Source organism: Plecotus auritus (assembly GCF_963455305.1).
Source record: "Plecotus auritus genome assembly, chromosome: 8".
In the NCBI taxonomy this organism is placed as follows: domain Eukaryota; kingdom Metazoa; phylum Chordata; class Mammalia; order Chiroptera; family Vespertilionidae; genus Plecotus; species Plecotus auritus.
Window position 1 is genome coordinate 110,758,398 of NC_137782.1, and position 23,706 is coordinate 110,782,103.

The following is a 23,706-nucleotide window of genomic DNA, read 5'->3' on the forward strand; positions in this document are numbered from 1 at the left end:
ATTTTAGAGAGAGAGGGAAGGAGAGGAGAGGAGGAGAAAAAGGAGGAGAGGCATAGAAAGACAGCAATTTGTTGTTCCACTTATGTATGCATTCATTGGTTGATTCTTGTATGTGCCCTGACCAGGGATTGAACCTGCAACCTTGGCATAACAGACAGTGCTCTAACCCAGCGGTCGCCAACCTTTTGGACCTCACAGACCACCAGTGGTCCATGGACCACCGGTTGGCAACAGCTGCTCCAAAGGTTTCCTTAAACCAGCAGTTGCCGCTCTAACCAACCTTTCGGACCTCACAGACCACCAGTGATCCGCAGACCACCAGTTGGTGACCGCTGCTCTAACCAAGTGAGCTACCTGATCAGGGCAGATGCTTTGTAGTATAAAGTGTACTAGTCTTTTTTTTTTTTTTAAAGTGTACTAGTCTTACATTTGGTCATGGTATATAATCCTCTGCATGTTTTGCTGGATATAGTTTGCTTGGATACTGTTAAAGACTTGATAACCATATTTATAAGAGACTAGAGGCCCGGTGCATGAATTCGTGCATGGGTGGAGTCCCTTGGAGTGGCCTGCGTGGATCGGGCCCCAGCTCGTGCCCCCAGGCATGCAGCCCCACCTGTGTTCTCAGCCTCACAGTCACACAACCCTCCCTGGCACCCAGCTGTGGCCTGGCGCCACCCCCTCACCCGCTCCATCATCCTGCCTTCAGGGTGATCGATCGGGAATGGTCCCTCCCACCTGGCTCCCTCAGCGCCTGGGGGCCAGGTGGTGGCCCAGCCACTGCCACTAGTCACCATCTATGGGCAATCAGCAGGGTATTTGGTCCCCCGCTTGCACCCGCCTTGGCCTGGTACTGCCCACTCACCTGCTCCACCATCCTGCCATGGTCCTGCTCTCGTCGGGACCCATCGGGGCTGGCAGTGCCTCCACTGCTGCCAGTGCAGTGTCACCAATGCCCGCCATGTTCCGCGCTGCCCCCTGGTGGTCAGCACACGTTATAGCAAGCGGTCGAACTCCCGGTCAAACAATTTGCATATTAGGCTTTTATTATATGGGATATGGGTCTGTAATTTCCTTTTCTTGTGATAACTTTATCTGAGTTTGATATCATTATTAGGGCCTCATAGAATAAGGTGGGAAGTGTTTCCTTCTCCATTACTTTTTGTAAGAGTTTGTAAAGCATTGGTGTTAGTCCTTTTTTAAATATTTGGTAGAATTCACCAATGAAGCCATCTGTCCCTAGGCTTTTCTTTATGGCAGGGGTGGGGAACCTTCTTTCTGCCAAGGGCCATTTGGATATCTATAGCATCATTCGAGGGCCATACAGAATTATCAAATTAAAAATTAGCCTGCTATATTTGGTCAAACATTTAACTCACCCCTAATGCCTTGGCAGAGCCAGATCAAATGATTTCACAGGCCTATTTGGCTTGAGGGCCAGATATTCCCCACCCCTGCTTTATGGGCAGATATTTGATTACTAATTTACTAATCATGTTATAGGTCTATTCAGATTTTCTATTTATTCTTGAGTTAATTTCAGTAGTTCCTGTGTTTCTAGTTATTTGTCCATTTCATCTAGTCTATCTGATTTATTGGTGTACACTTTTCCTAGTTATCCTCTTACCCATTTACTCCTATAAGGCTGGTAAACCCTTTTTTATCTCTGTAAGATTAGTTTCCTGTTTCATTCTTGAATTATTTTCAGCTTACCTAAAAAGTTTGTTAATTTTGTTGATGTTTTCAAGGAACCAAATTTTTGTTTGATTACCTTTTTTTTTTTATTTTCTTTCCTCAATTTTATTTCCACTCTAATTTGTATTCTATTCTTTTTTCTACTTACTTTGGGTTTAGTTTGCTCTTCTTTTTCTAGTTTCTTAAAATTATAGGTTAGGTTATTATTTGAGATATTTGTTTCTTCTTATTTTTTTTAAATATATCTTTATTGATTTCAGAGAGGAAGGGAGAGGAAGAGAGAGATAGAAACGTCAATGATGAAAGGGAATCATTGATTGGCTGCCTCCTGCACGCCCTCTACCAGGGACCAAACTCATAACCCGGGCATGTGCCCTTGACTGGAATCAAACCCGTGACCATTGAGTCCTCAGGCTGACGCTGTATACACTGAGCCAAACTGGCTAGGGCTTGTTTCTTTTTAATATAAGCATGTACAGCTATAAATTTCCTCCTAAGCACTTCTTTCCCTACATCTTATAAGTTATAGTAATATGTGGTTTTGTTTTTACTACAAAACATTTTTTAATTTTCCTTTTGATTTCTTTTTTCTTTAATTTTATTATTTAAGGTATTACAAATTAGTAGTACATATGTCTCTTCCCCCCCCCCCCCGCCACTGACCTCCCCCCAGCCTTCCCACCCCCAGTGTCTTGAGTCTGTTGGTTGTGCTTATATACATGCATACAAGTCCTTCAGTTGATCTCTTACCCCCCTAAACCTCCCCTACCTTCCCGCTGTGGTTTGAAAGTCTGTTCGTTGCTTCTTTGCCTCTATTTTTGTTCATCAGTTTGTAATGTTCTTTATTATCCATAAATGAGTGAGATCATGTGGTATTTATCTTTCGCTGACTGGCTTATTTCACTTAGTATAATGCTCTCCAGCTCCATCCATGTTGTTGCAAATGGTAAGAATGCCTTCTTTTTTACAGCAGCATAGTATTCCATTGTGTAGATGTACCACAGTTTTTTTTTTTTTTTAAACATATTTTATTGATATTTTACAGAGAGGAAGGGAGAGGGATAGAGAGCTAGAAACATCGATGAGAGAGAAACATCGATCAGCTGCCTCCTGCACACCTCCCACTGGGGATGTGCCCGCAACCAAGGTACATGCCCTTGACCGGAATCGAACCCGGGACCCTCCAGTCCGCAGGCCGACGCTCTATCCACTGAGCCAAACCGGTTTCGGCTGTACCACAGTTTTTTAATCCATTCATCTGCTGATGGGCATTTAGGGTGTTTCCAAATCTTAGCTATTGTAAATTGTGCTGCTATGAACATAGGGGTGCATATATTCTTTCTGATTGGTATTTCTGTTTTCTTGGGATATATTTCTAGAAGTGGGATTACTGGGTCAAATGGCAGTTCCATTTTTAATTTTTTAAGGAAACGCCATACTGTTTTCCACAGTGGCTGCACAGTCTGCATTCCCACCAGCAGTTTCTTATTTGTCACATTGATTACTTAGGCCTGTTTTTTTTTTTTTTTTTTTAATATATTTTTTATTGATTTTTTCCAGAGAGGAAGGGAGAGGGATGAAGAGTTAGAAACATCAATGAGAGAGAAACATTGATCAGCTGCCTCCCACACACTTCCTACTGGGGATGTGCCCGCAACCAAGGTACATGCCCTTGACTGGAATTGAACCTGGGACCTTTCAGTCCACAGGCCGACGCTCTATCCATTGAGCCAAACTAGTTAGGGCTTAGGCCTGTTTTTAATTTCCACATATTTTTTTTTCTTTCTATTGATTTGTAATTTTACTCCATTGTGGTTGGAGAACATGGTTTGTATGACCTCATTCCCTTTAAAGTTTTTGGAACTTGTTTTATAGCCTAACATATTGTCTGTCTTGGAGAATGTTTCATGTACACTTAGTAGAATGTATATTCTATTGTTGGAGTGTTCTATTGATGATGTTAGATCTAATTGGTTCCTAGTGTTGTTTGGGTTTATTGTAATTTCATTGTTGATATTTTCCTAGTTTTTCTATCCATTTTTGAAGGTCAGATATTGAATTCTCCAAGTATTTTTGTTGAATTTCTTGTTTCTCCTTAACATTTCTGTCAGTTGTTGCTTCTTGTATTTTGGAGCTCTCTTGTTAGGTGCATATATGTTTATAATTGCTATATCTTTTTTTTTAATTTAATAAATCTTTATTGTTCAGATTATTACAATTGTTCCTCTTTTTTCTCCCCCATAGCTCCCCTCCACCAGGTTCCTACCCCACCCTCTGCCCTTACCTCTCCCCCACTGTCCTCATCCATAGGTGTACGCTTTTTGTCCAGTCTCTTCCCGCACCCCCCACTCCCCTTTTCCCCCCAAGAATTGTCAGTCCACTCCCTTTCTATGCCCCTGATTCTATTATATTCACCAGTTAATACTGTTCATCAGATTTTTTATTCCCTTGGTTTTTAGATTCACTTGTTGATAGATACGTATTTGTTGTTCATAATTTTTATCTTTACCTTTTTCTTCTTCTTCCTCTTCTTAAAGAATACCTTTCAGCATTTCATATAATTCTGTTTTGGTGGTGATGAACTCCTTTAGCTTTTTTTTTATCTGTGAAGCCCTTTATCTGACCTTCAATTTTGAATTATAGCTTTGCTGGGTAGAGTAATCTTGGTTGTAGGTTCTTGCTATTCATCACTGAATATTTCTTGCCACTCCCGTCTGGCCTGCATAGTTTCTGCTGAGAAATCAGCTGACAGTCGTATGGGTGCTCCCTTGTAGGTAACTAACCGTTTTTCTCTTGCTGCTTTCAATATTCTCTCTTTGTCTTTTGCTCTTGGCATTTTAATTATGATGTGTCTTGGTGTGGTCCTCTTTGGATTCCTTTTGTTTGGGGTTCTGTGGGCTTCCTGGACTTGTAAGTCTATTACTTTCACCAGGTGGGGGAAGTTTTCAGTCACTATTTCTTCAAATAGGTTTTCAGTATCTTGCTCTTTCTCTTCTTCTGCCACCCCCATAATTCTGATGTTGGTACGTTTGAAGTTGTCCCAGAGGCTTCTTATACTATCTTCAACTTTTTGGATTATTTTTTCTTTTTGCTTTTCCGGCTGAGTGTTTTTTGCTTCTTTGTATTCCAAATCTTTGACTTGGTTCTTGCAATCCTCTAGTCTGCTTTTAGGTCTCTGTATAATTTTTTTTATTTCAGTCAGTGTATGCTTAATTTCTAGTTGATCCTTTTTCATATCCTCGAGGGTCTCGTTAAATTTATCGGCCTTTTCTAGGAAATTCTTGAAAAACCTTATAACCGTGGTTTTGAACTCTATATCCAGTCGTTTACTTTCCTCCATTTCCTTCATTTGTGACCTGCCTCTTTGTCTCCACATTTTGGCTGCTTCCCTGAGTTGATGGAGTGGTTTTGTGTGCTAGGTGTCCTAGCAGGGCCCAGTGGCTCAGCCTCCCCCAGTTACCTGAGGTGGACACTCTTGGTGGGCCCCTTTGTGGGCTGTGTGTGCAGTCTTGTTGTAGTTAAGCCTAGGCCAATTGGCTGTGAGGATCAGCTGTGTCTCCCCTGGGAGAGCTTCTGTGCTCAGCTTGGATGGGGCGGAGTCTCAGGGTGGAGCAGACAGCCTTGGTTTCCCCGTCAGCCCCGCCCTACAAGGCCCCTGTCCCTCAGTGTCCCGCAGGGATGGTTGCGCACACCTCTGAGAGAAGGCTGCCCTCGAGTTTTGCCCGCTGCCAGACAGTCCAGTTTCTCCCCAAATGAGTCTGGGTTCCCAAAGTCTCACCCGGAACTGGATTTCAGTGTAGTCAGGAGGTTTTGTTTCCCTCCTGAACGAGAAAGCTAGCCCGTGCTTGCTGCCTGCCCTCCGCGCGCTGCGTGTAAGCCAGCTGCGTATTCAGCCGCCCGCCTTTTCCTTTTCCTTTTCCGCGCGCAGGTCTCCGCACCTCTGTCCTCCACAGCTCCTCTGGGTCTCAGTGTCCTTTTATCTTTCCTTCTAGTTGTAGAATTTCCACTCAGCCAGCTTTCCGGTGGTTCTGTACGATGTCCGCTCTGTCTTCCAGTTGCAGTTTTGAAATTGTTGTGCGAGGCAGCAGTATAGGTGTTTACCTATGCCGCCATCTTGGTTTCTCCTATAATTGCTATATCTTTTTGATAGATTGATCTCTTTGTCATTATGAAATGTCTTTTGTCTCTAGTAACATTTTTGTTAAGTCTTTTTTTTTTTTTAATGATTGTCCTGGGCATAACAATTAACACCTTAATTTATAACAGTCTTGTTCAGATTAATACCACCTGTTCTTCAAATATTTTTCCTACCCCTTCTCCTTTCCTTTTATTCTGGGATACCAATTGTGCAACTGTTGGTATTCTTGATAGTAGCTCATATAGGTCACTGAGGCTTTGTTCATTTTTTCTTCATTTTTATTTCTCAGACCAGATAATCTCAACCTATTTTCATGTTTGCTGGTTCTTTCTTACACGTTATTGAAATATGCTATTGAGTTCCTTTGGTGCATTTTTTACTTCAGTTATTGTACTTTTAATTTCCAAATTTCTATTTGTATCATTTTTCTAATTTCTTCTCTTTATTGGTATATTCTATTTGGTGAGACATCATTCTCTTTATTTTTTTCTTTTATTATTTATTTACTAACATACTTAAAGTAGCTTATTTAATAGTTTTAGTAAGAGCTATATCTGGACTTCTGCAGGGACAGTTTCTGTTTATTGCATTTTTTCCTGTGTATGGGCCATATTTTGTCATTTCTTTATGTTTCTTATAATACTTCATTAAAATTTGGGGAATTTCAGTAATTACACTTTTTTATTGGGTTTCTTTCATAAATCCCTTTGTACTTTTAATGTGGGAAGTAGATAAACTAGATGTATATTACATCTTTCAGATAAGAAAACTAGCAAGGGAAGGAATAAAGATTCAATCATAAAGTATCTTTATAGATAGAGGAGTCCATACAAAACTAGTTCAGAATGTTTAAAAATTTTTATTATTGAGCATTTTGCTGAAACAAGATCCTGAGCAAGTATAACTATGAAAGATATATTAATGTCATTAATGATAATTAATTTTGAAATAGTAATGCTATTATTTTAACCAATATTTCTTATCTTTCATCTTTCAGACTTTGTCCTAGGCATAGATGGCAAAATAAGCAAACCAGGAACTAGTTACAGATTGTGATAAAATAGGGCATATGAGAGAGGATAACAGGGAACTGCTTGAAACAGTCACAGAAGGTCTCTCTCTGGGGTGGCTTTGAGACTGACACTTGAAGGAGAATATACCAGCCATGAGAAAGGGATTTCAGGCAAGGTGGCTCTTTGACACAGGATTTGGGGGCCCTTCCAAGTCATGGCCTTTTTTTAGCCTGGGTTTTAAAAAGATCAATTAGATAAAGACCAGATAAGTGTGATCTTCTAGTTTGATGATGGGAATTTATGCATTACTAGCAGCCACCAAATACAGTATGTTTCCAGTACTTTCTTCTTGGTTTTCTCTATTAAATAAATGGAAAGTTTCTAACTAGGAACTCCTACTTTTTGTCTCCTACATTGAGAGCATCTGGCTAGCCAATTAATTCTTGTTAGTTTCTTGTGTTCTTCCATCAATAAATCTATCTTCAATAGGAGTATAACAAAAATATACTTTCTGGATCATCTGAAATTTCAGTTTATGTTAACAGGTGAGGAAAGGGCTGAGAAATGGGTGAGCTGGGCAGAACCTTTATACTCACAGTCCTTTCTTCTGAACAGCTTATCAGTGTAGAAATGTTCTTTGCACTCCAAATTTATTCTATGCCAGTAATTCCTTTGGCGTCATTAGCTCTGACCTAAGTTTGAAATTCATCTACATGCTAGGACTAGAGACAACAACCAGAAAGAGGTCATTAGCACCCGTTAATGCAAATACCAACTTATACCTGAGCAAAAAGGTGGGATTTCATTCATGCACTTAATATTCATTGAATGTTCTCTGTATACTAAGAACTGGTAGGGAATGAGCAGGAGTAGAATAGGTTGAATGGAGAAGAGACTTCTATGATGTGACCACTGCTGGACCCAGAACAGCCATCAGTTCCCCTAAATTCCCTCAGAAACTGATCCCTCCCTTCTGCCCAAGGCAAGCTCCTAAGGTGGATTTTCCTTACCTGGACCTGATCTCGATCCTGTACCCCTATGCATCCTGCCCTATTCTATATAGCTCGTTAGCACCTGCTACAGAGGCAGAGGATATTCATGTTCTTTTGTCCACTCAAGACACTCCTCATATGTAAGTTACCTTAATAAACTCTTTATTTTATTTTTTTTAAATTTCTTTATTGATTAAGGTATTACATATGTGTCCTTACCCCCCCCCCCCCATTACCCCCCAACCTACCCCCACTCATGCCCTCACCCCCCTGTTGTCTGTGTCCATTGGTTAGGCTTATATGCATGCATACAAGTCCTTTGGTTGATCTCTCCCCCTTCCCCCCACCCTCCCCTACCTTCCCTCTGGGGTTTGACGGTCTGATCGATGCTTCTCTGTCTCTGGATATGTTTTTGTTCATCACTTTGTGTTGTTCATTATGTTCCATAAATGAGTGAGACCATGTGATATTTATCTTTCTCTGACTGGCTTATTTTACTTAGCATAATGCTCTCTAGATCCATCCATGCTGTTGCAAATGGTAAGAATTCCTTCTTTTTTATGGCAGCATAGTATTACATTGTGTAGATGTACCACAGTTTTTTAATCCACTCATCTGCTGATGGACACTTAGGCTGTTTCCAAATCTTAGCTATGGTGAATTGTGCTGCTGTGAACATAGGGGTGCATATATCCTTTCTGATTGGTGTTTCTAGTTTCTTGGGATATATTCCTAGAAGTGGGATCACCTTAATAAACTCTTGACGTAATGATGGACTTGTTAGCCTCTTTGTCTGGTCTCTCAGCCCCGGGAAATTTTACCAACAGGTTGGCAATGTGGTTAAAGGGAAACACAGCAATGGAGGAGATGGGTTTCCCAAAGTAAAATCAATATGTGATTACTCGAATTAATAGGAGAGTGACGCTTGCAGGCACGAAAACACCACTTAATTATGTAAAGTAATCTAATTAGCTAATATCTCATTCTGCTGCTTGACTTTCAGCTTTAGTCGTATGCCAGGTATATGGGATTAGACAGCAAGTTTCTTCCTTGAATGCCCAAAGACCAACAACGAGGAGTCAATTGAAATACCATTGTTTTGTGCTTTTTTAAAAATAACTTTTTATTTTAGAACAATGCAAGTTTTATGTAAATATTTCAGAGATAGTACAGAGTTCCTGTATACATTCTCACCCAGTTTTCCCTATAATTAACATCTTCCCTTAATGTGTACTTCTTATTACAGTTAATGAACCAGTATTAATACATTATTATTAAGTGAAGCGCCCATATTTTATTCAGATTCCTTAGCTTTTACCTAATTTCCTTTTTCTTTTCTAGGATCCTATCCAAGATACCCCATTACATTTAGTAGTTATGTCCCCTGAGGCTCCTCTGTCTGTGACAGTTTCTCAGACATTTCTTTTTTTTTTATGACCTTGGCAGTTTTCTGGAGTACTGGTCAGGTACTTTGTAGAATGTCTCTCAGTGAGATTTGTCTGGTGTTTTTCTCACAATGAGACTGTGGCTAAGTGATTTTGGAAGGAAGACCACAGACATAAAAGTGCTATTTTTATTATAAATCATAATCAAGGGTACATACTATCAACATGAACTTTCACTGTGGAAATTGACCTTGATCATCTAACTAAGGTAATGTTCTCCATTGTGAATTTACTATTTTTTTCTTCCTTTCTATATTGTTTTCTTTGGAAGGAAATCACAGTGGGTATCCCAGGCTTAAAGAGTGGGGAGTTCCACCATCTAGATAAAGAGTTTCTGTGTAAATTATTTAGAATTCTTCAGTCTAGGAGTTTTGTCTCTTCTCCCTCACTTATGTATTTATTCACTCATTTATTTATAGCAGTATGGACTCATGGATATTTTATACTTTGGGTTATAATCTAATACTACTTTATTTTACTGCTCAAGTTGTTTTAGCTTTGGCCATTTGGGAACTCTTTCTGTTCCTATGACATATTCCCATTAATATAGGTTTTTTGGTTTTTAGCACTTTCTCACTTTCTGGCACTTCAAGATGCTCCAGTTTCATCCTGTATTTTTCCTGCCCTAGCCCTAGATTCAGCCACCTGTCTAGGAAGCCCTGGTTCCTTTTATTGGAGGATGGTATTAGAAACCAAGACCTGGGTGCTAAGTGTGCTTTTTGCTACTAGGATACAGTTACTTCTAGGCCTTCTCAACTGACAGAGCAAGGAAATTTATGTGTGTATACTAACCTGCGTATATACACATCCATAAATTTCTGTATGTAATTATATCATACTGAACATACTGATGTTGCCAACTCTAATCCATTACCACATAGATTATTCTATCCTCCTTCCTTTGCTTTTGTGTAAACTCTTATCCCAGCAGTGAGAAATTTAACTCCCACTATCTTCCACGTACTTAATTGTTCAATTCCAGTATACATGTATCAGCATCAGAATTATTAACACAAACCCCTGTGGGAAATAACTTTATCAGCTAGAGTACATTGCTTATGTAGTTTCTTTTGCTTGTAGTCTTACAGATTCCACTAATTTCCGAATTATTTATATTAGCATCTTTCCTCATCCTGCCCCCCTTAATGAGTTGGTTTCATACATTTGTAATATCGTTAAATTCTTTTGTTACCTTCTGCATTCCATTGTGGGATCCCTTGATCTCCTAAATGATTTTTTAAAAATCCTCACCCAAGAATATGTTTTTACTGATTGGTGAGAGGGGGAGAGAGAGAAAGAAACATCATGTAAGAGAACATCGATCAGTTGCCTCTTGTAAGACTGGGGACTGAACCCGAAACCTGGGTATGTGCCCTGATCAGGAATCGAACCTGCCACCTTTTGGTGTACGGGACAACACTCCAATCAACTGAGCCACACAAGCCATGTCCTAATTTTTTTTTTTTTTAATTACACACATTAGGTTTACTGTTTGTGCTGTAGAGTTCTGGTTTGACAAATGCAGTGTCGTGTGTCTACATTATAATGTCATGTAGAGTATTGGAATTTCACTGCCCAGAAAAAATTTGCTGTGCTTCACTTTTTCAGCCTTTTCTTTCTCTCTCCAAACCTCTACCAACCACTGATCTTTTTACCATTTCTATAGTGGTTCCTTTTCCAAAATGTCATATACTTGGAATCATACAGTATGTACGTAACCTTTTCTTTTACTTCTTATCACCAACTAGTAGTTCATTGTATAGTTTGTCTAGTTACCTGTAGAAGGACATCTTGATTGTGTCCAGTTGTGATGATGAATAAAGCTGCTGTAAGGAATTGCATGCAGATTTTTATGGACATATATTTTCAAGTCAGTTGGGTGAATATCTAGGAACATAATTGCTGGATTGTGTGGTAAAAGTGTGTTAGCTTTGTATCTTGGCTTTGCATTGTGCTTGGTTTCTTGGAACAGAATAATCTTTTTGCCATTTTCCTCGCCCACCCCTACCAAGTCTGTTTTGACTGTTGATCCCAAGTCATATCATCCCTTTATAAGAGCAGATGATATAAAATGTCAACTTATCCTTTTGGGGGGAAATACAATCCTATAGTGATCTTTGCTATGTGTTTGTGTTATTTCTAGTAATCTATCAGTGTAAATAATCAGCTACATTACTCAAATATGACTATTTTGTGCTTCCTGGCAGTATAGTAGTAATAGATATTTTGCAAGTGGTTTACACAGCCTATAGTTTGTTTAAAACTAGTTTCTAATTGAGTTGTGTTATTTTATTTTAAAGCATTCCATTGTTGCTAAGATTCTGAAGCATTAGTCATATTTTCCTCTAGCTATCACCATCAAGCAGTATATTTTTAAAATACAAAAATTGTAGCAATTAACTTTAAGGTAAAAATATTTTAAGTAAAATTGATGTTTCTTTAAATGATAGTATGTTTTGTTTCCTTCACAGCATTTATTCAGTCGGAGAGCATAATAGAAGTACTGCGTTTTGATGATGGAGGGCTACTACAGGTAATTTTATTTTAAATTCAAGAATTATCTCAGTGTCAAGCCTTAAATGATATGATTATTATTTTTCTTTTAAATATGTAGCTGCCTTCTGTGAAATATATTTTAAGAGCTTTATGTGGGGAAAGGTCAGTAGAAAAATCTATATACATAAAAGCTTAAGTGACTATTAACAACCGAATGACTGGTTGACCAGTCGATATGACACGCACTGACCACCAGGGGGCAGACGCTCAACGCAGGAGCTTCCCCCTGATGGTCAGTGTGCTCCCACGGCCAACCTCCCTTGGCCCCTCCCCCCGGCTGGCCAACCTTCTGTGGTCTCCACCTACCCTCCCCCCCCACCCCCCGCTGGCCAAACTTCCACGACCCCTCTCCCTAGGTCCCGATGGGGGGCAGGGCAGCAGGCCAACCTCCCACGGTCACTCCCCCTGGCCGGCCAGCCCCCCGATAGGCCTCAATTGCCGGCCAGGCTGAGGGACCCCCACCCATGCACGAATTCGTGCACCGGGACTCTCGTTGGTAATAATAATTAAAAAAACCTCCTTAGTTGTAGGAACTATCTTTTAAATTAAATATTTACACGAGGGGTAGGGAGTGAGTCTGATTAGGAGCAGTGGAATCTGTGTCACCTCCACGAGGATGGAACCAGTGAGTGAAACACTGAACTCAATGTTGGCCCTCCAAATATTTATCTAGACAAGAACTTCTCTAGAGAGTGTAAGTTCTATAGATTTACATCTATGTCATCCTTCCACTTATCATCTTAAGCCCATCTTTAAATATATTTTACATAAAAATAGAAAATGTAATCTGACAAAATCCTGTCTTTCAGACCCAGTTCAGATATTACCATGAAGCCTGCTTTAGTGTTCTCAGCTAAAATCTGTTCTAGAATTTCAGAGCTGAAAGGAACAATAAAAGCTGTCTTAACCAGTCCTCTGGTTTTTGTGGCTGGTGTGTTTCCTGTCCCCCACCCCAAACTTTATTTATATTGTATGCTTGTCTTACCACCTTGTAATGATAGCATTTGTTTTTAATACCATGTTATTTGGTAGCATAACTGACAATTTTTTGTTCATTTTATATTTAAAGGAAACCAAGTTTTAGATTAAGAAAGTTGCCCAAGATCCTAGGACTTTGTGGTAGTGGGATTGGTATTAGAATTCTGGTCTTCTCACTCTAGGTGTGATTATTAGTCTCTGTATTATGTTGTATTGCCTATAATGTATTTGTTCACTTGTTTATAACTAACAACATGACATATATTGCTGAAAAAGTATTTTCTGTAGTTGTGATAAAAGCAGAGTTCTTGACACCAAAGATTTGACACAGAAGTACAATCTCCATAAAAGAAAAATTGATGAATTAAAAACTTGCTCTGCAAAAGACCATCTGAAGTAGGTAAAAAGTCAGGCTGTGGACTAAGGGACAAAGAACCTAGTTCTTAGAATATATAAAGAACTCACAAAACTCCATAATAATTTTAAAAATCTAATTAGGAGCTGGCAAAAGACATGAGCAGACATTTTACTGAAAAGGATATAAAAATAACAAAAAGGACATGGGAAGCTATTCAACATCATTATCCATCAGGGAAATGCAAATCCAAACCACACACACAAAATAGTGACAACACTAAGTGCTAGCCAGGATGGAGAGAAACTGGATCACTCATGTATTGCTAGTGGGTCTGTACCTGTACACCACTCTAGAAAATGGTTAGGCAATTTCTTATAAAACTAAACATATTACCCTGTGAAACAACCTTGCACTCTAGTGAGTTCTCCCAGAGAAATGGAAATTTATATTTACAACGAGATATGTTCATAGAGCTTTATTTGTAGCTAGAGGCCTGGTGTACGAAATTCATGCACCGGGGGGGGGGGGGGGTTGTCCCTCAGCCCAACCTGCACCCTCTCCAATCTGGGATCCCTCTCACAATCCAGGACTGCTGGCTCCCAACTGCTTACCTGCTTGCCTTCCTGATTCCCCTAACCACTTCTGTCTGCCAGCCTGATCACCCCCTAACCACACCCCTGACAGCCTGCTTGATGCCTAACTGTTCCCCAACCAGCCTGATTGGCCCTAACTGCCCTCCCCTGCAGGCCTGGTCACCCCTAACTGCCCTCCCCTGCAGGCCTGGGTTCCCCCCAATTTTCCTTCCCTGCAGGCCCAGTTGCCCCCAACTTCCCTCCTCTGCCGGCTTGGTCACCCCTAACTGCCCTCCCCTGCAGGCTTCATTGCCCCCAACTGCCCTCCCTTGCAGGCCTGGTCCCTCCCAACTGCCCTCCCCTGCTGGCCTGATCGCCCCCAACTGCCCTCCCTTGCAGGCCTGGTCCCTTCCAACTGCCCTCCCCTGCTGGCCATCTTGTGGTGGCCATCTTGTGCCCACATGGGGACAGTCATCTTTGACCACATGGGGGCAGCCATCTTGTGTGTTGGAGTGATGGTCAATTTGCATATTACTCTTTTATTAGATAGGATAGTAAAAAACTGGAAACAACCCAGGTGTCCTTCAATGGGAGCATCCATGCCCTGGAACACCTGCTTAGCAGTAAAAAGAGGAGCATTTCTTGCCACATGCAGCAACCTGAGTGAATCACCAGAAATTATGCTGAGTAAACCAAGCCAATCCCAAGATTCTACTTGTATGTACATGACAGTTTTGAGATGACACATTTTAGATATGAACAACAGAGTAGTGGTTGCTGGAGCTTGGGGCAGGGGGAAGCAGAAGGTGGGTTGTAAAGGGAAGCACCCAGGCTGCTTGTGGTGATGGAATGTTCTGAATCATGACTGTGGTGGTGGATTCATGAACCTACACGTGTGAGAGTTAATAGACACGCAAATACATAGATGAGTACAAGTAGAACTGGGGAGATCTGAACAAGATATGTAATTGTGTCTATGTCAATATCCTGATTGTGATCTTACATGATAGCTTTTGCAGAATGTTACATTGGGAGAAACTGGGTAAAATGTAGCTTTCTATTATTTTGGTTCTTACAGATATGTGTGAACCTACAATTATCTCAATAAAAATTACATTAAAAATACACATAGGCAAATACATGAAGCAAAACAATTGTTTTAAAAAGTTAGGAAGACCCATTCTGTGAGTTAAAACTTTCTACAACTGCCTCCAGGCACTTTACCTTTTTTCAATGATGAGATTATTTACAAAGAACCTTTTGGGGGATGGGGTTGGATAGTTGATGAGAGGCAAGAACACAAGTTTAGTTTTCTTAAGCAAGTTTAGTTTTCTTAATCCTCTACCTCTACCCCAGGCCTTGAAGTATGTCATTTTATATTTGAAGGTGGCAAAAAAATCTGGTCATCTGAAAGGAAACTTGGCTCCTCTACTCAAGCATAGCCCTGGGGAAAGCTGCACAGTATGTGACACTGATACACTGCCCAGCATGGCCCCTGGTATCACTGACCTGTGTACACACCCCACCTGTACTATCGAGGCCTTAATTTCTAGGCTGGCACATACCTTGTCTTACATCTAAGCACCTAGTGCCTTGTACACAACTAGCCTTGTTTGCCTAATTCTGTAGCAAATTTCATTTAGTTGAATTTTTCTTTCTAAGGAAATTAAATGTTCTGTTCAACAATTATCTACACTAATAAAAGAGAAACATGCAAATTGACTGTACCTCCGCTACACTCACAAGCCACGCCCACCAGCCAATCAGGAGTGATTATGCAAATTAAGCCAACCAAGATGGTTGCAACCATAGAGTGAGCAGGAGGCTTGGGTTTCCCCGGCAATGGAGGAAGCCAGGTTTCCCGCCCGCTCTGGCTGGCCCTGGCCTCCGATCAAGGCTACAAAGATTCAATTATAGAAGATAAATAAATCCCAACAAAAATGGCGGCAGCCATGGAGCTGAAGAGAGCAGGAAGCTTGGGTTTCCCCCAGCGATGGAGGAAGCCAAGCTTCCTGGCCAGCCCTGGGCTCTGCTCAAGGCTACAAAGTTTCAATTATAGAAGATAAATAAATCCCAGATACCAGGGCCTCCGCTTGGGTCGCCAGGGGGCGTGGCTGGCCTGCAAACCAACACAGGCCCCTCGCCCAGGCTGCCCCATGCCCCAAGAGAACCCTCACCCTAATCCGGGACACCCTTCAGGGCAAACCAGCCAACCCCCACCCGTGCACCAGGCCTTTATCCTATCTAATAAAAGAGTAATATGCAAATTGACCATTACTCCAACACACAAGATGGTTGCCCCCATGTGGACACAAGATGGCTGCCACAAGATGGCCACCACAAGATGGCCAGCAGGGGAGGGCAGTTGGGAGGGAACAGGTCTGCAAGGGAGGGCAGTTGTGGGCGATCAGGCCAGCAGGGGAGGGCAGTTGGGAGGGACCAGGCCTGCAAGGGAGGGCAGTTGGGGGCGATGAAGCCTGCAGGGGAGGGCAGTTAGGGGGGGCCAGGCTGGCAGAGGAGGGAAATTGGGGGCAACCGGGCCTGCAGGGGAGAGTAGTTAGGGGTGACCAGGCCTGCAGAGGAGGGCAGTTAGGGGCAATCAGGCTGGCAGGGGAGTGGTTAGGGGGTGATCAGGCTGGCAGGCAGAAGCAGTTAGGGGCAATCAGGAAGGCAGGCAGGTGAGCAGTTGGGAGCCAGCAGTCCTGGATTGTGAGAGGGATGTCCGACTGACCGTTTAGGCCCGATCCTACCTGGATCGGGCCTAAACGGTCAGTCGGACATCCCTCAAGGGGTCCCAGATTGGAGAGGGTACAGGCTGGGCTGAGGGACACACACCCCCGTGCACAAATTTCATGCACCAGGCCTCTAGTATAGCATAAAATGACCACATTAAATAAAAATTGTTAGCAATAATATGGCCAACTTCAGCTCATGTAAGACTAAAAGAAGTCAGTATTGGGTACATACTGTCTTATCCCTTGGTAAGATGTATATTAACTATCCTATCTAATAAAAGAGTAATATGCAAATTGACTGTCACTCCAAGAAACAAGATGGCCACCTTATGTGGTCAAAGATGGCTGCCCCCATGTGGATACAAGATGGCCACCACAAGATGGCCTGCAGAGGAGGGCAGTTGTGGGCAGCCATGCACGAATTTTGTGCACCAGGCCTCTAGTTTATAATAACTATATAATAATAGACCAGGTTATAGGATTTGAGTCTTGTCTCATACCATTTGCTCCTTGACCAGTAATTTGAATCATTCAGAGGCTTAGTTTCCTTATGTGTTAAATATAATCCTCTATGCTCCAATATGTTAAGAACTGCAGAGTTTACTAGAGATATAAATGTGATAATCATGTACTTTGATTCATAATGCAAGGGGATTACAAATGAAAAATCTTAATTAATTCTATTTCTTAAGGTTATAGTAGGGTTTTCAATCTCATCAATACTTACATTTTGGACCAGATAAGTTCTTTGTTGGGGTGGAATGGGGGAGGAAGGAAGAAGACTGGCCCGGGCAGTATAGAGTATTTGTCAGTGTTCCTGGCTTCTGCTCTCTAGATTCCAGTAGTGTAGCCCCCTCATTTGTGACCATCAAAAATATCAAGATATTGGCCAGGCCAGTGTGGCTCAGTTGGTTGGTGCATTGTCCCATACATCAAAAGGTCTCAGGTTCTTGTCCTTTGCTTACATTTCAGTTACAATATTCTTTTCTCCATTTTCTTTATTTTTTTTCTTTTTGCTCTTGATTTATCAAAAATTTTACTCAAGATGTAAAGTTATTAATGTGTGACTCTGCCTGACTTGCTTTTTCTCCTCTTTTGATACAATCCTTTTGTCTTTTTTAAATAGACAAATTGATCTCATTTAATCATACTGTATTTGTGTTTAATCCCAACGATCTAATTTTTATGCTTTCCATTTTGTTTTCTCTCTTGATTTAGAGGCGTAATTTTCAGATATATATTGAAACCTTTATTTCTCAGATTACCTTAAAATAAATAGTGTCTGTTATTTCTCAGATTACCTTAAAATAAATAGTGTCTCCCTTTCTCTCAGTACTTAGGGTGTGTTGTTGGCATGTCCTGAGATTTTTACTCTTCATTATAGTTAAATAATTATTTTTCTACTTCGTGATTTATACTTCAGAAACAACATTTACTTTCTACATTTCTAACCTTATTTCCACAGTTCCTTTACCTTGAGTACCTACTTATCTTTCACAAGACAGCTTCCTCATTTGCAATTCTTCATGACTAATCTTTTTGGCTAGATATCTTCCTAAAGGTTTTTTTCCCCCCCAAGAAAGTGTACATGGGTGATACATTTCCTGAATCTCCTTTCTGTCAACTTCAAATGGGAACTAGGTTTGCTCTTCTACAATTGTTAGGTTACACTACTCTGAAGTGACATACAGTGAAGTGTCACTTAGTATATGTGTGGTCACTTAGTGTACAATTTGAAAAGTTTGACATATTTATACCCCTGTGAAACCATCACTACAGTCAAGATGATGAACATACCCATCACCCACGAAAGTTTACTCGTTGCCTATGGTGATCCATCCACTCTCATACTCCATCTCTAGGCAACCACTGACGTGCTTTCTCTCACTGCCAGTTAATTTATATTTTAAATCACTTTATATAAATGGAATCATGCAGCATATACTTTAGGGGGATCTGAGTCAGCATAATTATTTTGAGATTCACCCATGTTGCTGTGTGTACCAATAGTTTATTATTTTTTTCACTCAAATGTTATTTTCTTTTACAGTTCTTTTTAAAATAATGCATACTTATTGTAAAACTAGAGGCCCGGTGCACGAAATTTGTGCACAGGTAGAGTCCCTAGGCCTGGCCGGCAATTAGGGCCGATCTGTGGGGTGATTGGTGGGATAATTGGGGCCCCCGCTCACCTCGCCTTGGCTGGCCTGGGGCCACCCACTCACTGGCCCCACTCCCCCACCAGTTGCCTCCCTCTGCGGGGCAACGGGCAGGGTGATCGAGGGAGTCCCGCTCGCATCCACCTTGGCTGGTAGCCTGGCACTGCACACTTGCTGGCCCCGCCCCCTCCCACCACCACTGGTTGAGCGTCTGCCCCCTGGTGGTCAGTGCACATCATAGCGAGTGGTTGAGTGGCCTTAGTATGTCATTAACATATTACACTTTGATTGGTTGAATGGCTGACCGGATGACCAGACACTTAACATATTAGGCTTTTATTATCTACTAGAGGCCTGGTGCATGAAAATTCATGCACTGAAGGGCAGGTCCCTGAGCCCGGCCTGGCCCCTCTCACAATCCAGGAGCCCTTAGGGGCGGGAGGCGACCTGGCGATCAGAGGAAGGCGACGCCCCATCACACCTCTGCTGCTACCACTGCCGGCAACGCAAGCCTCAGCCGGCCCTGGTTACCTGAGCCTCGGGTGGCCCTGGGCAGCTGAGCAGCTGAGCAGCCGCCATCCAAGGCTTGCCTGCACCTCACGCTCGCCCTGGGCGGTTGGGGGGCTGAGGGGACTGGGGGACTCCAGGGGCAGGCATGCGGAGCGGCCAGGCCCGCCAGCCGCCCCGGCAGAGCTGAGGGGACTGGGCGCTGCCATCTTTTGGCTGTGGGCACCGCCATCTTTGAGGACTTGGCAGTCAATTAGCATATTCCCTCTTTATTGGCTGTGGGCGCCACCATCTTTGCAACGGTGTGAGGGTCAATTAGCATATTCCCTCTTTATTAGATAGGATACTAGTAAAAGGGTAATATGCTAATTAGACTGGGAGACTTTCTGGGAGACCTTCCAGCTTCCTTCTGGACAAAGCCATGGTGGCATGGCTGAGGCAGAGGTGGTTAGGGGTGATCAGGCCAGGAGGGAAGGGCAGTTGGGGGTGATCAGGCTTGCGGGGGGCAGTTGGGGGTGATCAGGCCTGCGGGGGCCAGTTGGGGGAGAGCAGGTCGGCAGGGGGGCAGTAGGGGGTAAGCAGACCGGCAGGCAGAGTGGTTAGGGGCGATCAGGCAGGCAGGCAGGTGAGTGGTTAGAAGTCAGTGGTCCCGGATTGCGAGAGGGATCCCAGATTGGAGAGGGTGAAGGCCGGGCTCAGGGATCCACCCCCCCCTTTTCCCTTGCACTAATTTCATGCACCGGGCCACTAGTATAGGATAATAAAGACATGTTTAATGGAAAAGAAAACAAAGGTAGGTTCCCAATCTTGAGTTCATTCTTTTTTTTTATTGCTGAGTAGTATTCCATTGTACAGATAGCACACATTTCATATATCCATTCACCTGTTGATGGAAATTTGGGTTGTCCTAAGAATTGACCAATTACTAGTATAGCTAAAGCTACTATAAACATTCATGTACAAGTCTTTGGATGGACATAAGCTTTTGTTTCTCTTGGGCAAATATCTAGGAGTTCAGTGGCTAGGTCATATGGCAGGTGTATGTTTAACTTGGTAAGAAATTGCCAACCTTTTTCTAAAGTGGTGGTTCTGTTTTGCTTTGCATTGCCAGCAGTATGTATGAAAGACAGTTCTAGTTACCTCACATCCACTCCAACCTTTTATATGATCAGCCTTTTCAATTTTGGACATTTTAATAGATTAGAGGCCCGGTGCATGAAAATTCATGCACTGGAGCGGGGTTCCCTCAGCCCGGCCTGCCTCCTCTCACAGTCTGGGAGCCTTCAGGGGCGGGAAGCGACCCGGCGATCAGGGGAAGGTGACACCGCCATCACACCTCTGCTGCTGCCACTGCCGGCAGTGCAACCCTCGGCCGGCCCTCGTTACCTGCGCCTCGGGTGGCCCTGGGCAGCTGGGCAGCCGAGGCTTGCTTGTGCCTCGGGCCGGCCCTGGGTGGCTTGGGGGCTGAGGGGACTGGGGGACTCCGGAGGCAGGCGCCCCGGTGGGGCTGAGGGGACTGAGTGCTGCTATCTGTGGCTGTGGGTGCCGCCATCTTTGAGGGTGTGATAGTCAATTAGTATATTCCCTCCTTATTGGCTGTGGGCACTACCATCTTTGTGAGGGCATGATGGTCACTTAACATATTCCCTCTTTATTAGATAGGATGTGTAGTTAATTGTAGTTTACCTTAGTAGCTGATATTGAATGTCTTTTAATGAGCTTAGCTGACATTTGTATAATGGCCAATTCTTAAAAGTTGGGTGGTTGATTATGCATATTCTTTATATGTTCAGGATATAAGTTCTTAATCAAATATGTGATTTGCAAATATTTGCTCTTAATGTGTGGCTTGCGTTTTCATTTTCATAACTATTGTTTGGTGAGTATACCTATCGTTTTTTTTCTTTTATACCTAGTGTTTTTTTTTTTGCCTTGTTCAAGAAATCTTTTTCTATTTCAAGGCTATAAAGATAATCTCCTGTTTTCTTGTTGAAGTTTTAGAATTTTAGTTTTTAATCTTAGAACTCTGGTTTATCTAAAGTTAGTTTGAGTGCCTTGTGTGACCTAAGGATAAAGGCTTACTTCCCTCAAATAGGTTTAGCTAGTTGTTCAGCTCCATTTGTTGAAAAGGTATGTTTCTCTATTGAATTGAATTGATGCATTTGTTGAAAATCAAATAACTACAAATGTGAGTTCATTTCTGGACATTCTCCCGTTCCATTAATCTATTTGCCTTTATACCAGTACCACACTGTCTTGATTGATATAGCTTTTTTTGAGTGTGGCAAGATATACATAATTTAAAAATTGCATTTTAAACCATTTTTAAGTGTATAGCTTAGTGACATTCAGTATGTTTACATTTATTTTCACATCAGCACCATCCAGCTCCAGAACTTTTTCATCATCCCAAACTGAAACATTGTAACTCTCCTTAACCCAAACCCTGGCCATTCTATTACACCATTCTATTTTCTGTCTCTATGAATTTGACTACTCTTAGGTACCACATTCATGTAAGTGGCATCTTACAGTATTTGTCCTTTTGTGACTGCTTATGTCACTTAGCGTAAGTGTAAACTTAGTCTTCAAGATTCATCCATGTTGTAGCATATATCAGAATTTCCTTTCTTTTTAAGATTGAATAATGTTCTGTTGTATAAATTACATTTTTTTTTGTCCATTTATTGATTGATAGGCATTTGGGTTGCTTCCACTCTTTGGCTTATTGTGACTGATGCTACTATGAACATGGATGTCCACATATCTGAGTCCCTGCTTTCTGTTTTCAATTCTTTTGGGATCTATATCCAGAAGTGGATTTACTGGATCATATGGTCATTGTTTAATTTGTTGAGGAACTTCCATACCATTCTCCGCAGCAGCTGCACACTTTACACTCCTGCTAGCAGTATACTTGGGTTTCAGTTTCTCCACATCACCACTTCACTTACTCCAATTACCAACACTGGCTATTTTCTGTGTTTGTTTTTATAGTAACTAACCTGATGGGAGTGAAGTGGTATCTCATTGTGGTTTTTGATTTGCACTTCCCTAGTGATTAATAATGTTCAGTATCTTTTCATGTGCCTGCTACCCATTTGTATGTCTTTAGAGAAATGTCTGTTCAAGTCCTCTCCATTTTTTTACCAGGTTGTTTGTTATTGTATGCTGTTGAGTTGTGGATGTTCTTTATATATTATGTGTATTAATCCTTCATCAGATATGTGATTTACAAATATTTACTCTCATAATAAAAAGTTAAAGAAATTTTTCTTTAAGTACAGAAAATGGAAGAGTTGAGAGAATGAATACCCATTCACCTACCACTGAGCTAGACCCAACAGTTGTTAACATTTTGCCATATTTGCTTTAGATACACATATACTTTCATGCACACACACAATATATTGCTGGACCAGCCGGCATGGCTCAGGGGTTGAGCGTCAACCTGTGAACCAGGAGGTCACGGTTCGATTCCTGGTCAGGGCACATGCCCAGGTTGCAAGCTCGATCCCCAGTGTGGGGCATGCAGGAGGCAGCCGATCAGTGAGCTCTCTCTTTATTGATATTTCTATCTCTCCCCCTCTCTTTCAAATAAAAATATATATATTTCTATCTCTCCCCCTCTCTTTCAAATAAAAATATTTTATATATCTGAAATATTTTAAAGAAAATTACAGACATCGAGACATTTTACCTTCACTCAAACATTCACTTTCAAAAATAAGGACATTTCCCACATCTGCCATACATTCTCTATGTACATTCTCTAAAATACCATTTCAAAATAATATATATTATGGGGAAAAATAATGCCACAACTCTACTGTTATTTCAATTATAATGTATAAGCTAACCTTTTGGGATAAGTTCACTGATGGTATTTATTTTCTTTTAAAAAAATGTTTTTATTGATTTGGGAGAGAGAGAGAAAGGGGGAAAGAAAAACATCAATGTGAGAGAGAAACATTGACAGGTTGCCTTCCGTACACACCCTGATTGGGGATCAAACCGGGGATCAAACCTGCAACCTGGGCATGTGCCCTGCCTGGGAATCAAACCAGTGACCTTTCGCTGCACGGGACAATGCTCAACCAATTGAGCCACACCAGCCAGAACACTGATCGTATTTCTTAGAGTTTGGGCATTTGCTCACATATCATTAAATGTTTTATTTTCTTCTTGGTTGCCTCCCAACTTCTTGCTTTCTCTCTTATCCTCCTCAAATATGTCCTCTACACTAAAGCCAAAATAATATCTTTAAAACCATGTCTTGTCTCTGTCTCTTACTCCTCCAGACCCCTTGTATTGCATTTAGAATATACACAATTTGAACTTCTTACCATGGCTTCTCACCAGAGCACAATGTAATCTGAATCAGCCCCCTGCCTTGCCTTCGAGCCTCATTTTCCTCTCTTCTTTACCTTCCCTCCAAACTCCAGCCAGATAGACCTGCTGTCTTTTTTCGAACATGCAGGCTCTTCCCTGTCTGAGGACCTGTGCGCATGCTGTTTTCTCCACCACCACCCAGTCTTGCTTCCACCACCCAATCTTA

General features: G+C 41.8%; 1 protein-coding gene across 5 annotated transcripts in view; it reads left to right on the top strand.

Moving 5' to 3' along the window:
* The window catches only part of TMEM131 (transmembrane protein 131), a 237,442-nt gene that overhangs the window by 51,863 nt on the left and 161,873 nt on the right, over positions 1-23,706 (top strand). For all 5 annotated transcript variants that reach the window (XM_080684409.1, XM_080684411.1, XM_080684413.1 and 2 more), the window contains exon 2: positions 11,755-11,816. In XM_080684409.1, the coding sequence (XP_080540535.1) occupies positions 11,755-11,816 (62 nt within the window). The remainder of the gene's footprint in view (positions 1-11,754; positions 11,817-23,706) is intronic.